General features: G+C 43.4%; 1 protein-coding gene across 2 annotated transcripts in view; it reads right to left on the reverse strand.

Annotated features, from left to right (window-relative positions):
• Nucleotides 1–277: 277 nt before the first annotated feature.
• Nucleotides 278–14,897, reverse strand: part of LOC120020472 (SPRY domain-containing SOCS box protein 4-like) — a 126,782-nt gene continuing 112,162 nt past the window's right edge. For both annotated transcript variants that reach the window (XM_038964170.1, XM_038964171.1), the window contains one exon: nucleotides 278–1,569. In XM_038964170.1, coding sequence (XP_038820098.1) covers nucleotides 1,442–1,569 — 128 coding nt within the window. In that variant the 3' untranslated portion in view covers nucleotides 278–1,441. The remainder of the gene's footprint in view (nucleotides 1,570–14,897) is intronic.

A 14,897-nucleotide genomic window follows, 5' to 3' on the forward strand; every position in this document is an offset into this window, starting at 1 on the left:
TGGGTGCAGATATAAACGGGGGTAAGGAGTTAAGTCAGCTGAGGTCGAGGGTCGATGAGGTTACACAAACTGTCACAGCTGGATTTGAGGATGCCCTGGTTCCTCTGAGCGTGACTGACAGTGTAAACATACAGAGAAAAAAACACAGCAAAAAATCTGCCTCCCTGGAAAGGCAAGCACGCACACACACACCTTCCCCAGCCTCCCTAAACAAACACACAGCTGGCAGCCCAACCTTGTGCCACAGAGATCACCATCCCAGAAAACGTTTTTCATTCACTTTGCTTTTATTCACATTTCAGATCTGCTAATGACATCACTGTCCATACATTCCACTGTGTGCCCCAGTATGACCCTGGTGTCTCATCCCAGCAGGCAGATATAGATTAAAACCATCAGCGATCATATCATAATAACAAAAGCAGCATCCTGTTAAGAAAAGCCTTAGGGAGACAGAGCTGATCATCATCTCCCATATTGGTGTAGTATATTTACCTGAACGTAACCATCATGATCAATTTAAAAAAGGAACTACCTCATGATAAATAAATAACATCATCATCATCCTATCATCATCGTCATCAAAATTATAATCCACACTCACTATAAAATATAGGGTACAAACTTAGAAATAACAAAAGTGACTCAAGCATTTTGAGAGAAAAAATGATTGCTAGGTGTGTGTGTGGTCATCCATAACCATCCTTGAACCCACCCCCCTCCCCAAATGGCTGCTGTGCCATTGTTCATGTAGTAGTGTACTACAGTTTCCCCTTGCATTACTTGATGTAGATCCAGAAAAACTAGGTTTTCCTAGATCTAGTAAGACTAGAACTGGCATAGTCCTTTAATGGGTCCTTTAACACAGCGGGGAAGATATTGTATGGTACCAGTGGGCTCCAGGCCCGTTGAACTCAAAATGGACTCAAACACATGAGCCCTGTAGAAATGTCCTGTGTCTGTCTGCTGATTGGACTGACATGGTAGGAGACCTTGAGTATAGTGTATCCAGTAGCAGTGATCTGAGTTCAAAAGCCTCCCGGGATAGTTTGTGTGCTTTCTAGGCGCAGTTCTCACTCCAACCAGCAGGTAGCCTCCTAAAACCACCACTTATTGCCATACTTAAAAGTGACTGTGGACCATACCATTCTGTCAAATAGGGTCTTCATTGGAAGAGAGCTACAGCCATCAATCATTAAAAAAGTCCAAAATGGGTCAAAACCCGGATACTCGAGTATCCATCATCCTCCGGTCAAAAATCTGAACTCAAGTTTCCATCCATTAATCGCAGAGCTACAGCCCACAGTGTAAACATTCCGCTTCCGTTGTCCGCCGGCGTTCATTCAACCCCCCCTCTCGTTCTCTCCATCTTCCATTACACTTAGTTCATCATGGTTTCTGTCCGGATGGTCCCAGTTGGTGGTGTGCGGTACTGGTCTGGTCATTGGTACTGGAGGTAATTTTTGAGAGACTGTGGTAAGGGCAGGGTCTCTATCTCCTGGAGGCGCTCTCGGCCCAACGCGACCCGGGCGGCCCGACGACACAGGTCCACAAGGGGGAGGGGCTCCGCTGTAACCCGGAAGAGAAGAGGAAAGGTTACTTGGTGTTTTTTACAAGGTAAAAAGTTAGCAAAATACAGAATGAACTTTTCAATGTGTGTGACAAGGGAAGAGGATCTCTGACAGTGAGTGTGTGGTTGGTTATGTGTTCCCTTGCACATGTGGATCAGAACAGTGCATGCATGTGAATGTGTACGTGTTTGAATATGCACAAAAGAGAGTGTTGTTGTAACTCCCCTCCTCTCCCACCCACTCCCCAGCTGATGCTCCCCTCTAAATATTTCATATCACCTTTAGTGCCTGCTCCGTTTCACAGCCTGGTAGAGTGACACTATCGTCTCCCATCTGCCTATACCCGTTTCCCATAAAGACATGACCAACATCTACAGTAGAAACAAGTCTCTCCGACCACGTTCAAATCAAATCAATTTGTATTTGTCACATGCGCCGAATACAACAGGTGTAGACCTTACAGTGAAATGCTTACTTACAAGCCCTTAACTAACAATGCAGTTTTTTTTTTAAATACCACAAAAAAGAGTAAGATATATTAATAACAAATAATTAAAGAGCAGCAGTAAATAACAATAGCGGGGCTATATACAGGGGTACCGGTACAGAGTCAATGTTAGGGGGCACCGGTTAGTCGAGGTAACTGAGATAAAAATGTACATGTAGGTAGAGTTATTAAAGTGACTATGCATAGATAATAACAGAGAGTAGCAGCAGCGTGAGAGGGGGAGGGGTGCAATAGTCTGGGTAGGTATTTGATTAGCTGTTCAGGAGTCTTATGGCTTGGGGGTAGAAGCTGTTTAGAAGCCTCTTGGACCTAGACTTGGTGCTCTGTTACCGCTTGCCGTGCGGTAGCAGAGAGAACAGTCTATGACTAGGGTGGCTGGAGTCTTTAACCATTTGTAGGACCTTCCTGACACCGCCTGGTATAGAGGTTCTGGATGGCAGGAAGCTTGGCCCCAGTGACGTACTGGCACTACCCTCTGTAGTGCCTTGCGCTCAGAGGCCGAGCAGTTGCCATACCAGGCAGTGATGCAACCCGTCAGGATGCTCTCGATGGTGCAGCTGTAAAACCTTTTGAGGATCTGAGGACCCATGCCAAAACTTTTCAGTCTCGCGAGGGGGAATAGGTTTTGTTGTTGTGCCCTCTTCACGACTGCTTGGACCATGGTAGTTTGTTGGTGATGTAGACGCCAAGGAACTTGATGCTCTCAACCTGCTCCCCTACAGCCCCGTCGATGAGAATGGGAGCATGTACTCAGTACTCCTTTTCCTGTAGTCCACAATCATCTCCTTTGTCTTGATCACGTTCAGGGAGAGATTGTTGTCCTTATACCACACAGTCAGGTCTCTGACCTCCTCCCTATAGGCTGTCTCATCGTTGTCGGTGATCAGGCCTACCACTGTTGTGTCATCAGCAAACTTAATGATGGTGTTGGAGTCGTGCCTGGCAATGCAGTCATGAGTGAACAGGGAGTACAGGAGGGGACTGAGCACACACCCCTGAGGGGCTCCCGTGTTGAGGATTAGCATGGAGGATGTGTTGTTACCTACCCTTACCACCTGGGGGTGGCCCGTCAGGAAGTCCAGGATCCAGTTGCAGAGGGAGGTGTTTAGTCCCAGGGTCCTTAGCTTAGTGATGAGCTTTGAGGGCACTGCTGTGTTGAACACTGAGCTGTAGTCAATGAACAGCATTCTCACGTGTTCCTTTTGTCCAGGTGGGAAAGGGCAGTGTGGTGTGCAATATAGATTGCATCATCTGTGGATCTGTTGATGCGGTATGCAAATTGGAGTGGGTTTCTGGGATAATGGTGTTGATGTGAGTCATGACCAGCCTATCAAAGCATTTCATGGCTACAGACGTGAGTGCTATGGGTCGGTAGTCATTTAGGCAGGTTACCTTAGTGTTGTTGGGCACAGGGACTATGGTGGTCTGCTTGAAACATGTTGGTATCACAGAAAATATCAGTGAAGACACTTGCTAGTTGGTCAGCGCATGCTCGGAGTACACGTCCTGGTAATCAGTCTGGCCCTGCGGCCTTGTGAATGTTGACCTGTTTAAAGGTCTTACTCACATCGGTTACGTAGAGTGTCACACAGTCGTCCGGAACAGCTGATGCTCTCATGCATGTTTCAGGTGTTACTTGCCTCGAAGCAAGCATATGAAGAATTTAGTTATTTAGCTCGTCTGGTAGGCTCATGTCACTGGGCAGCTCTCGGCTGTGCTTCCCTTTGTAGTCTGTAATAGTTTGCAAGCCCTGCCACATTCGACGAGCTTCAGAGCCGGTGTAGTACGATTCGATCTTGGTCCTGTATTGACACTTTACCTGTTTGATGGTTCGTCTGAGGGCATTGAGGGATTTCTTATAAGCTTCCGGGTTAGAGTCCCGCTCCTTGAAAGCGGCAGCTCTACCCTTTAGCTCAGTGCGGATGTTGCCTGTAATCCATGGCATCTGGTTGGGGTATGTACGTATAGTCACTGTGGGGACGACGTCCTCGATGCACTTATTGATAAAGCCAGTGACTGATGTGGTGTACTCCTCAATGCCATATGAAAAATCCCGGGAACATATTCCAGTCTGTGCTAGCAAAACAGTCCTGTAGTTTAGCATCTGCTTCATTTGACCACTTTTATAGACCGAGTCACTGGTGCTTCTTGCTTACATTTTTGCTTGTAAGCAGGAATCAGGAGGATAGAATTATGGTCAGATTTGCCAAATGGAGGGCGAGGGAGAGCTTTGTACGCGTCTCTGTGTATGGAGTCAAGGTGGTCTAGAATTTTTTCCCCTCTGGTTGCACATTTAACATGCTGATAGAAATTAGGTAAAACTGATTTAAGTTTCCCTGCATTAAAGTTGCCAGTCACTAGGAGCGTCGCCTCTGGGTGAGTGGTTTCCTGTTTGCTTATGACGGTATACAGCTCATTGAGTGCGGTCTTAGTGCCAGCATCGGTGTGTGGTGGTATGTAGACAGCTACAAAAAATAAACATGAAAACTCTCTAGGTAGATAGTGTGGTCTACAGCTTATCATGTGATACTCTACCTCAGGTGAGCAAAACCTCAAGACTTCCTTAGATATCGAGCAACAGCTGTTGTTTACATATATGCATAGGCCCCCGCCCCGTGTCTTACCAGAGGCTGCCGTTCTATCCTGCCGATAGAGTGTATAAACCACCAGCTGTATGCTCTTAATGTCGTCGTTCAGCCACGACTCGGTGAAACATAAGATATTACAGTTTTTAATGTCCTGTTGGTAGGATATACATGCTTTCAGTTTGTCCCATTTATTTTCCAGCTATTGAACGTTAGCTAGCAAGACGGAAGGCAAAGGCAGATTAGCCACTCGTCGCCTGATCCGCCATCTTAGAACTTTACTGGTGTCCTTTCACTCTTGACTATCATTATAGGAGAAAAGTTGGGTGGCATCCCAATACTCTTCAATGTCTTTACCAGTGTCCTTTCCTTTTGGAGTCTGGACTACTAGTATGGGAAAAGAATGGATGTTATCATCCTGGTAGGGTGAAGGAGGAGACAAGGGCAGGTAGCTATTACCTAATGAAAATGTATATTTGTTGTATATTTGTTGATCTTATTAGTAGAGTGGAGCCACCTTTGGAGAAACTAATTGCAAATGCCAATCTAAAAAGGACAGAGTTAATTTTCGCAGTTCTGTTTGGCTCGTCTCCTGCAGGTCTTGTTGAAAGGTAGTGTTGCTAGTGAATTATGAGACCCTTTCATATAGGGCTGCCAACTTGGACTGAAATCAAAATTGAGGATTGAGGGAGTCGATTAACATTGATCACATTGCATGTATTCATATTAGTCATGCGTTAGAAAAATATCCCAGAATAGCTTTACTGTTTGTACTCATCCTGCTCTAGTTTAGGCAAATTATTCAGGACTCTATACCAAACCAGAAGGGCTGGTAACGGCAACACTGCTTTTGCTGGGTATTGTATTGGGACAGCAACCTTGTAATCTAACTAACAAAAATTACATGTTTTATTTCACCCTTGCCATGAGCTTGTTAGCTCATACTGCTCTCTGATTGGCCCATTAGCTCATATTCAAAACCTTTGATTGGATTAATTGCATCACACGGCTGGGTGGATGGATGGGAGGGGGGGGGGCATGTCCCTGCCCGCAAAACTCTGTGACCCTCGCCATCACTGCCAGCGAAGGTTCGCCCAGGGATAGAGGATGCTCAGACCGGGGCGCAAAGACAAGGAGCACTCATCCATATAGAGAGAGAGAGAGAGAGCGAGAGAGCGAGAGAGAGAGAGAGAGAGAGAGAGAGAGAGCTCATGAGAGAGAGAGAGAGAGAGAGAGAGCGAGAGAGAGAGAGCTCATGAGAGAGAGAACGAGAGAGAGAGCGAGAGAGAGAGAGCTCATGAGAGAGAGAGCGAGAGAGAGAGCGAGAGAGAGAGAGAGAGAGCTCATGAGAGAGAGAGAGAGAGAGAGAGAGAGAGAGCTCATGAGAGAGAGAGAGAGAGCGCTCATGAGAGAGAGAGAGAGCTCATGAGAGAGAGCGAGAGAGAGAGAGAGAGAGAGAGAGAGAGAGAGAGAGAGAGAGAGAGAGAGAGAGAGAGAGAGCGCTCATGAGAGAGAGAGAGAGAGAGAGAGCGCTCATGAGAGAGAGAGAGAGCTCATGAGAGAGAGAGAGAGAGAGAGAGAAAATGAGAAAGAGAGAGAAAATGAGAGAGAAAGAGAGAGAGAGCGAGAGAGAGAGAGCTCATGAGAGAGAGAGCGAGAGCGAGAGCGAGAGAGAGAGAGCTCATGAGAGAGAGAGCGAGAGAGAGAGCGAGAGAGAGAGAGAGAGAGCTCATGAGAGAGAGAGAGAGAGAGAGAGAGAGAGAGCTCATGAGAGAGAGAGAGAGAGAGCGCTCATGAGAGAGAGAGAGAGCTCATGAGAGAGAGCGAGAGAGAGAGAGAGCTCATGAGAGAGAGAGAGAGAGCTCATGAGAGAGAGAGAGAGAGAGAGAGCGCTCATGAGAGAGAGAGAGAGCTCATGAGAGAGAGAGAGAGAAAATGAGAGAGAGAGAGAGAGAGAGAAAATGAGAGAGAGAGAGCTCATGAGAGAGAGAGCGAGAGAGAGAGCGAGAGAGAGAGAGAGAGAGCTCATGAGAGAGAGAGAGAGAGAGAGAGCTCATGAGAGAGAGAGAGAGAGAGAGCGCTCATGAGAGAGAGAGAGCTCATGAGAGAGAGCGAGAGAGAGAGAGAGCTCATGAGAGAGAGAGAGAGAGCTCATGAGAGAGAGAGAGAGAGAGAGCGCTCATGAGAGAGAGAGAGAGAAAATGAGAGAGAGAGAGAGAGAGAGAGAGAGAGAGAGAGAGAGAGAGAGAGAGAGAGAGAGAGAGAGAGAGAGAGAGAGAGAGAGAGAGAGAGAGAGAGAGAGAGAGAGAGAGAGAGAGAGAGAGAGAGAGAGAGAGAGAGAGAGAGAGAGAGAGAGAGAGAGAGAGAGAGAGAGAGAGAGAGAGAGAGAGAGAGAGAGAGAGAGAGAGGTCCTTTGCCTTCACAAGGTCCTTTGCTGTTGTTCTGGGTTTGATTTGCACTTTTCGCACCAAAGTACGTTCATCTCTAGGAGACAGAACGCATCTCCTTCCTGAGCGGTATGACGGCTGCATGGTCCCATGGTGTTTATACTTGCGTACTATTGTTTGTACAGATGAGCGTGGTACGTTCAGGCATTTGGAAATTGCCCCCAAGGAAGAACCAGACTTGTGGAGGTCTACAATTTATTTTCTGAGGTCTTGGCTGATTTCTTTTGATTTTCCCATGATGTCAAGCAAAGAGGCACTGAGTTTGAAGGTAGGCCTTGAAATACATCCACAGGTACACTTCCAATTGACTCAAATGATGTAAATTAGCCTATTAGAAGCTTCTAAAGCTATGACATAATTTTCTGGAATTTTCCAAGCAACAGTCAACTTAGTGTATGTCAACTTCTGACCCACTGGAATTGTGATACAGTGAATTATAAGTGAAATATTCTGTCTGTAAACAATTGTTGGAAAAATGACTTGTGTCATGCACACAGTAGATATCCTAACCGACTTGCCAAAACTATAGTTTGTTAACAAGAAATGTGTGAAGCGGTTGAAAAATGAGTTTTAATGACTCCAACCTAAGTGTATGTAAACTTCCGACTTCAACTGTACATGACCCTAAGCATGATGATGTTAACTGCTTAACTCAGGAACCACACCTGTGTGGAAGCACCTGCTTTCAATACACCTTGTATCCCTGATTTACTCAAGTGTTTCCTTCATTTTGTCATTTTGTCAGTTAACTGGATCAAATAATAGAAAGCAAATGCATGACATTATAGAGGGCGAGACTAGATGGGTTCAACCAACATGAATATTCCACTGATTAGAGGATACACGATATCAATTACAATGGGTGAGTAAAGCACCACATTACACACGGTCGCACGCACACCAAGGTTATTATAGTACACCAAAACTGAAACTAAATTAAAAACAAAAATTGGTGAAAAACTATTTAGTAAGATAAAATTAAGAAAAACTTTGGAAAAACAAAAATTAGGGAATGGGGTTACCTAGTGAATTGTACAACTGAATGCATTCAACTGAAATGTGTCTTCCACATTTAACCCAACCCCTCTGAATCAGAGAGGTGCAGGGGGCTGTGTTAATCGACATCGGCGCCCGGAGAACAGTGGGTTAACTGCCTTGCTCAGGGTCAGAACGACTGATTTTTATCTTGTCAGCTCGGGGATTTGATCCAGTGGCCCAACGCTCCGACCCGCCAGGCTACCTACCGCTATACTAAAACTGCTATCTTTTACAGCAAAACTAACAACAACAAAATAAAAACCATCATAAATGTTGTTAAGTTTCACTTTTTTTCCCATTCTAAACTTTGGGCAAAAATCTAATGGGGTTTTCAAGCTTTTTTTCCTAATGGGGTTTTGGAGCTTCTGAATCTGGAGGGTAAATGCTGCCAGTAGATGGCGATGTTTCATATAGGCTTGGCTTGTGCATCACTATAACTAGCTATCAGTTGCCAAAAGGGAAGAAATCCGAGGGCGAGCGTGGAGCATGATCGTGAACAATGGCGACATCAAACCCAACATCAGCAGTGGTTGGTCGCAAATGGCAAAGCCCCATATGGGATTATTTTAAGTACATTGCTGAAAAGAACAAAAGCAATTGTCAGAGGATGGCAGTGTGTGTGGAACAGAGATAAATAACAAAAACCCAACCAACCTCAAAGTTCATCTAACAGCACTTACAAAGAATTTCAGGATGAAGACAAGCTGACTGCTAGCCTCCCGTTGATAAGGCCACTTTCTGTCCCAAACACCAAACACTAAAACTGAAAGTAAATTATAGAAAAACTAAATAGAAACGTAATATGTCAAGTAATAAAAACTATAATAACCTTGGTGCACACGCACACCACAGGGAGTGTGAACATGAGAACCAGCTCTGTACACTGTGTCAGGTTACTACTGGACATAACCAGAATCGCAAAGCCTATAAAAAAACAAGGCCCTCATTATCTTGGCTAAATTTAGACAACAGAATAAAGACGGGTGCTAAAATGGCTTTGCTGCTGCCCCCAGGTAATGAGTGTTGTGTGTGTGTGTGTACACATTTTACTATACTTGTGAGTACCTCACAACAATAGTTAACAAACTAAAATTCAGAGAAGTGAGGACATTTTGCCATTCTTCTCTATTTTAGGTTTAGGGGTTAGGTTTAGAGTCAGAATTAGGGTTAGGTTTAGGAGTTAAGGTTAGAGTTAAGGTTAGGTTGTTGGTCCCCAAAAAGTCATCAAGTATAGTAAGACATAGCTGTGTGTGTGTGTGTGTGTGTGTGTGTGTGTGTGTGTGTGTGTCTCTTGGAGAGAATTAAAGTGAGCGCAGAAAGTTGAATGTGCTTGTGAAAGCACACCAGCAGCTCCACCAGCAGCCTTACTCAGCTAAGACAAAAAGATAGACAAAGAAACGTTTGACTCGACACATTGAATGCCTTTTTTAAGGAACATTGAGGCAATTTCTAAAACCTGCCTACTAAGTCTATACAGTATACCAGTAGTCAAAAACACTGGCCATGAAAAGATAGTGTGTGCAGGCTTTTGCTCAAGAACAGCACTTACACTCCAGATTCAGCTGAAAAAGGTCTTGATGATTAGAATCAGGCGTTTGAATGGTGTATTGGAACAAAGTTTCTCCATGTTGTCCTCAGGGTAACACTGTAGAGTGCAATCAGTTTTCAAATGGTACAGTAGACCTACCATTTGTCAAGACCCTAGCCAATGGAGGCTACTCTGTCGTGCTAGCTCTGAGGGTATAAAGACTGGATATTCTCCTACCTCTTCCAAACCTTAAAAGCATTTCAAACGCACTGCAACAGTGTGGGCAAGACTATGCCTTTACACTTGTTAACAATGAATTTCTATTTTCGTTAGAGGATCTGAATAGTTTTCCATGTCCTTGGTTTGGCGCTTTGCTCTTATTGTCTTTCAGCTGTAATCTCTTCTGAAAATGGACAGAAATTGGACCAGTGTGAAAATCAGGAGCTATTCATCCTAAGGTGTTCCATATGGTTCCTTGCAAAAGTACTCAGACCCCTTAGATTTCTTCACATTTTATTGTGTTACAAAGTGGGATAGAAATGGATATGGATGTGACTTTTTTGTCAAAAATCTACACAAAATATTCTCATGTCAAAGTAAACTCAAATATATTGATAAATAAAAAACTCATAACTAAAATATAGTCGTAGCATAAGTATTCTGCCTCTTTTGTTTAGGCAAGCCTAAATTAGTTCAGGAGTAAATTTGGCTTGACATATCACATAAGTTCCATGGACTCACTCTGTAAATAATAGGGCATGACGTGATTGTTTAATGACTCTGTCCTCCATACATACAACATCTGTAAGGTCCCTCAGTCAAGTACTGGTTTTCTCTCAGCTTTACATCGATGCCAAAGGTGTTTCTTACATGTATTGACTCAGATAGCTGAATACTTATGCAACAACTATATTTTAGTTATATATACTACCTTAAGCGCCTATTGACGGTAGTAAGGCCTATCTTCTAGCTGGGAGTCTTGCTCTAAACGTTAACACACCAAAAAAATATATAATTTTTCTTCCACTGACATAGGAGTATTGTGTGCAGATCACAAACAAATGACATCAATAATAATCCCACTTTGTAACACAATAACAGTTGGATAAATTCAAGGGGTCTGAATACCATTACCACTGTATATCCTTATGCTTGTCACATACACAAGGCTTGGTGTCAGGGGCGGTCGGTGACCCCCTTCCTCCTCTGAGGAGCCTCCATTGCTTGGTGTATGGTTTAAGCCCTGGTCTTACCTGAAGCGAGGAGGCTTAGCGAAGGACAGATTAACATGCTACAATGTCACTGTACCCTAGAGCTTCGTTGACAGTCTGCTTCTGCTTAAACCAATTTGTCGTTGTCTTGTTAAGGCAGCAGTGCACAACTCTTCGATGGGCCACAGTCCTGCTGGTTTAATTTCTCCCTGGAACGTATATGATTAAAGACTGTTATTGTTTGGCTAGAGCATTTACCGACTTGGTCACTCAGGTATAACAGAAAAGGAGGAAAACTAGCAGACACTACGGCCCTTGAGGACCATCCAGAGCCGTGGACCACTATTCCACAGTCAACAATGGAGCATTGTTAAAGGAAAAGTCTTCAGCCAGTTATTGAGGCTAATTGTTCTCGAGCAAAGTCTTCCAAACTTCCAAATACTCCTGGCAGACTGTTCAGAGAGAGTGCAGACCTTTAGACAGTAGACTTCACTCCATCTGTTTGAGGGATGCACTCGTTCCTGCATCTGACAGACTTCATCTATGACATCCACTGTCTGGCCCATTAGCTGGGGAAAAAAATTATAATTTGTTCTTCTGCAGAGAAAAATTACTATTTGACGGAGGGGGAAGGATTGGATTGTTCGGCTTCATCATTGTAATTATTGCTTGAGCAATTTCTGGAGCCTGATTGACAAACCGAGGGACTGAACATATCAAAGTGGTCCCTTTCGGAGTGAATCCAATTAATTTGAGCTCTTTAGTGCTCTGTAACCTGGGGACTTTTCTAAAGCAGCGCCCGTCTCGGGAGCTTAGGGGAGACGGAGTCACCAGTAGAACTAAGAACTCTCCTTGGTGGAGCACTGGATGTTTTCTAGAACTCTCCTTGGTGGAACACTGGATGGTTCTAGAATGCTCCTTGGTGGAGCGCTGGATGGTTCTAGAATGCTCCTTGGTGTAGCACTGGATGTTATAGAACAGCTATGAGAGAATAATGAGAGCCAGCTTCCCCTAAACAGCCCGGTAGAAGGTTCCAGAAAAAAACTTGTAAAAAGGCAGATGCTCTAAACTAAGAATTTCAGATCAAATCAAAGTATTTCTTAAAACTCCCTGAGTTTTGTAATCTGAGTGATCAAGTCCTGAGTGATTATTAGTGTAGCTAGTCTTTGATTAATGAAAGGATGGATCATAGAATTCATCAAAAGGAGAAACTCATCAGACAACTTAAAATCAAATTAAGGGGTGGGAGAACTGCACAAGTGCTGGGTGATTCAAAGTTGTAGAAATGAGCTCCAGATTGACTGCCCTTCCTCACAAGACCCATGAAAACACATTGCTATTACACTGCCATCACTTGGTTCCACAGATGACAAATTATAAGAAAATCTCCCCTCATTACACATCACCCTATAGTCATTAACTATTCATTTGGCCAGGTATGATGACGATGGCATCAATTAGCATCACAATTACAGTACATAAGTACTCAAGATACCCTTAGTGGGTGACTCACGAAGGCATTATTTTGTAACATTGCAGCAGCATCTATTCATCTATTAATGTGAGCTGGCAAACTGATGAGGCGAGTCAGGTTTAGCAGCTAGCTCATTTATCAGACCACGCCTACCGTAGCTCGTTTATTAGGCCACACCTACTGTAGTGTGAGGGGAGCCACATCTAATGGGAGCGCTATACGACATGACACCCCTTAAAACCTGTTTGGGCTCAAGGGGCAGTATTGAGTAGCCAGATAAAAGGTGCCCATTTCAAAAAGGCCTCGTACTCAATTCTTGCTCGTACAATATGCATATTATTATTACTATTGGATAGAAAACACTCTCTAGTTTCTAAAACCGTTTGAATTATTTCTCTGAGTGAAACAGAACTCATTCTGCAGCACTTTTCCTGTCAGGGAGTGAGATTTCAGAAATCCAGGTCCCTGTTCTGAGATCAGTTTATAAGTCCCCATGCAAGCTATGAGGGTACATGCACTGCATACGCCTTCCTCTAGATGTCAGTAAGCGGTGAGACTTTGAATGGAGTCGATTGCGCAATCTGGGACCTTATATTAGACCGTGGAACAGGAAGTACCGTTCTTTTCAACAGTGCGCTTGACGCATGAAGACATCAGAATGGCGTCCTGCAAACGCTTTCGTTTTAGTATTTCTATATCTCCGGTCATGTTTTTATTCGTTATAGGTGTTAAAGACATCATAAGGTAGTTAATTTAAACCGACTTATAGCAGTTTATAGCAGTTTATTGCGATTTTCTGGGATTTCTTTGCCATGCGCTTTCACGAGTTGGACACCACTCCAGTTGGCGGCTAACGTTTAGCGGCTAATTCGACAGGACAAGAGGACATCTTTCAACCCAAAGACGATTGTTTTGAAGAAAGGACACCTTGCCCAAGATTCTGATGGAAGCTCAGCTAATAGTAAGCAGTCTTTATGCTGATAATTCATTGTTCTGTTGAAAAATGTCAAATGCATGAAACGCCATTGCTTGCAGTGTAGCATTGTGTTATCGCAGCCTGTATTGCGCAGTAAGGTTAATTTTAAAAATGTAATTCGGCGATTGCATTAAGAACTAATTTGTCTTTCGATTGCTGTCCAACCTGTATTTTTTTAGTCAAGTTTATGAATAGTTTTCGATAAGAGTAGGTGGCTTTCCAAGATGGCGCCGGACAGATTGCTTGACGTTATGGACACTGTTCTCATTGTATAAGCACAATTTGTGCCGCTAAATATGCACATTTTCGAACAAACTCTATATGTATTGTGTAATATGATGTTACAGGACTGTCATCTGAAGAATTCTGAGAAGGTTAGTGAAACAATTAATATATTTTGGTGGTTTATACGTTATAGCTATTTTTGCCTTGAATCAATGCTGTTGTTATGTTTGCTATTGTGCTAAGCTAATATAACGCTATATTGTGTTTTCGCTGTAAAACACTTGATAAATCAGAAATATTGTCTGGAATCACAAGATGCCTGTCTTTCAATTGCTGTACACTATGTATTTTTCAGAAATGTTTTATGATGAGTATTTAGTTATTTGGCGTTGGTGTCTGTAATTTTTCTGTCTGCTTTCGGTGCAATTTCTGACTGTAGCTGCAATGTAAACTATGATTTATACCTGAAATATGCACATTTTTCTAACAAAACATATGCTATACAATAAATATGTTATCAGACTGTCATCTGATGAGGTTGTTTCTTGGTTAGTGGCTATTTATATCTTTATTTGGTCGAATTTGTGATAGCTACTGATGTAGTAAAAAACGGATGGAGTAAAAATAGTGGTGTCTTTTGCTAACGTGGTTAGCTAATAGATTTACATATTGTGTCTTCCCTGTAAAACATTTTAAAAATCGGACATGTTGGCTTGATTCACAAGATGTGTACCTTTCATCTGGTGTCTTGGACTTGTTAATGTGTGAAAGTTAAATATTTAAAAAAAATATCTTTTGAATTTCGCGCCCTGCACTTTGAGCTGGCTGTTGTCATAAGTGTACCGGTGTCGGGCTTGCAGCCCAAACAGGTTAATGACAGCTATTGGACAGTGGTTCATGGTGAATTTATTGTCTGTCCCTTTAGAGGCCCCTTTAAGTGCTGATGCAGCCAGGGCTCTAAATTAACATTCTCCATTGGTACAGTAGCACTGATGCTCCCACCTTAAAAAAGTTATTGAGCGCCACATGAAATTTAGGAGCATTATATGAATTCTAGCTACTTTCGAATCACATGTTGTGCCCTAGAAACAAATATTTTGATTTATTTAACCTTACAATGACGGCCTATGAAAAGTGGGTTAACTGCCTTGTTCAGGGGCAGAACGACAGATGTTTACCTTGTCAGCTCGGGGTTTCGGTTACTGGCCCAACGCTCTAACCACTAGGCTACCTGCCGCCTAAATACAGTTGAGGTCGGAAGTTTACAAACACTTAGGTTGGAGTCAGTATAACTTCTTATGGCTGCAGGGGCAGTATTGAGTAGCTTGGATGAA

The sequence above is a fragment of the Salvelinus namaycush genome, chromosome 25, assembly GCF_016432855.1.
Source record: "Salvelinus namaycush isolate Seneca chromosome 25, SaNama_1.0, whole genome shotgun sequence".
Classification (NCBI taxonomy): domain Eukaryota; kingdom Metazoa; phylum Chordata; class Actinopteri; order Salmoniformes; family Salmonidae; genus Salvelinus; species Salvelinus namaycush.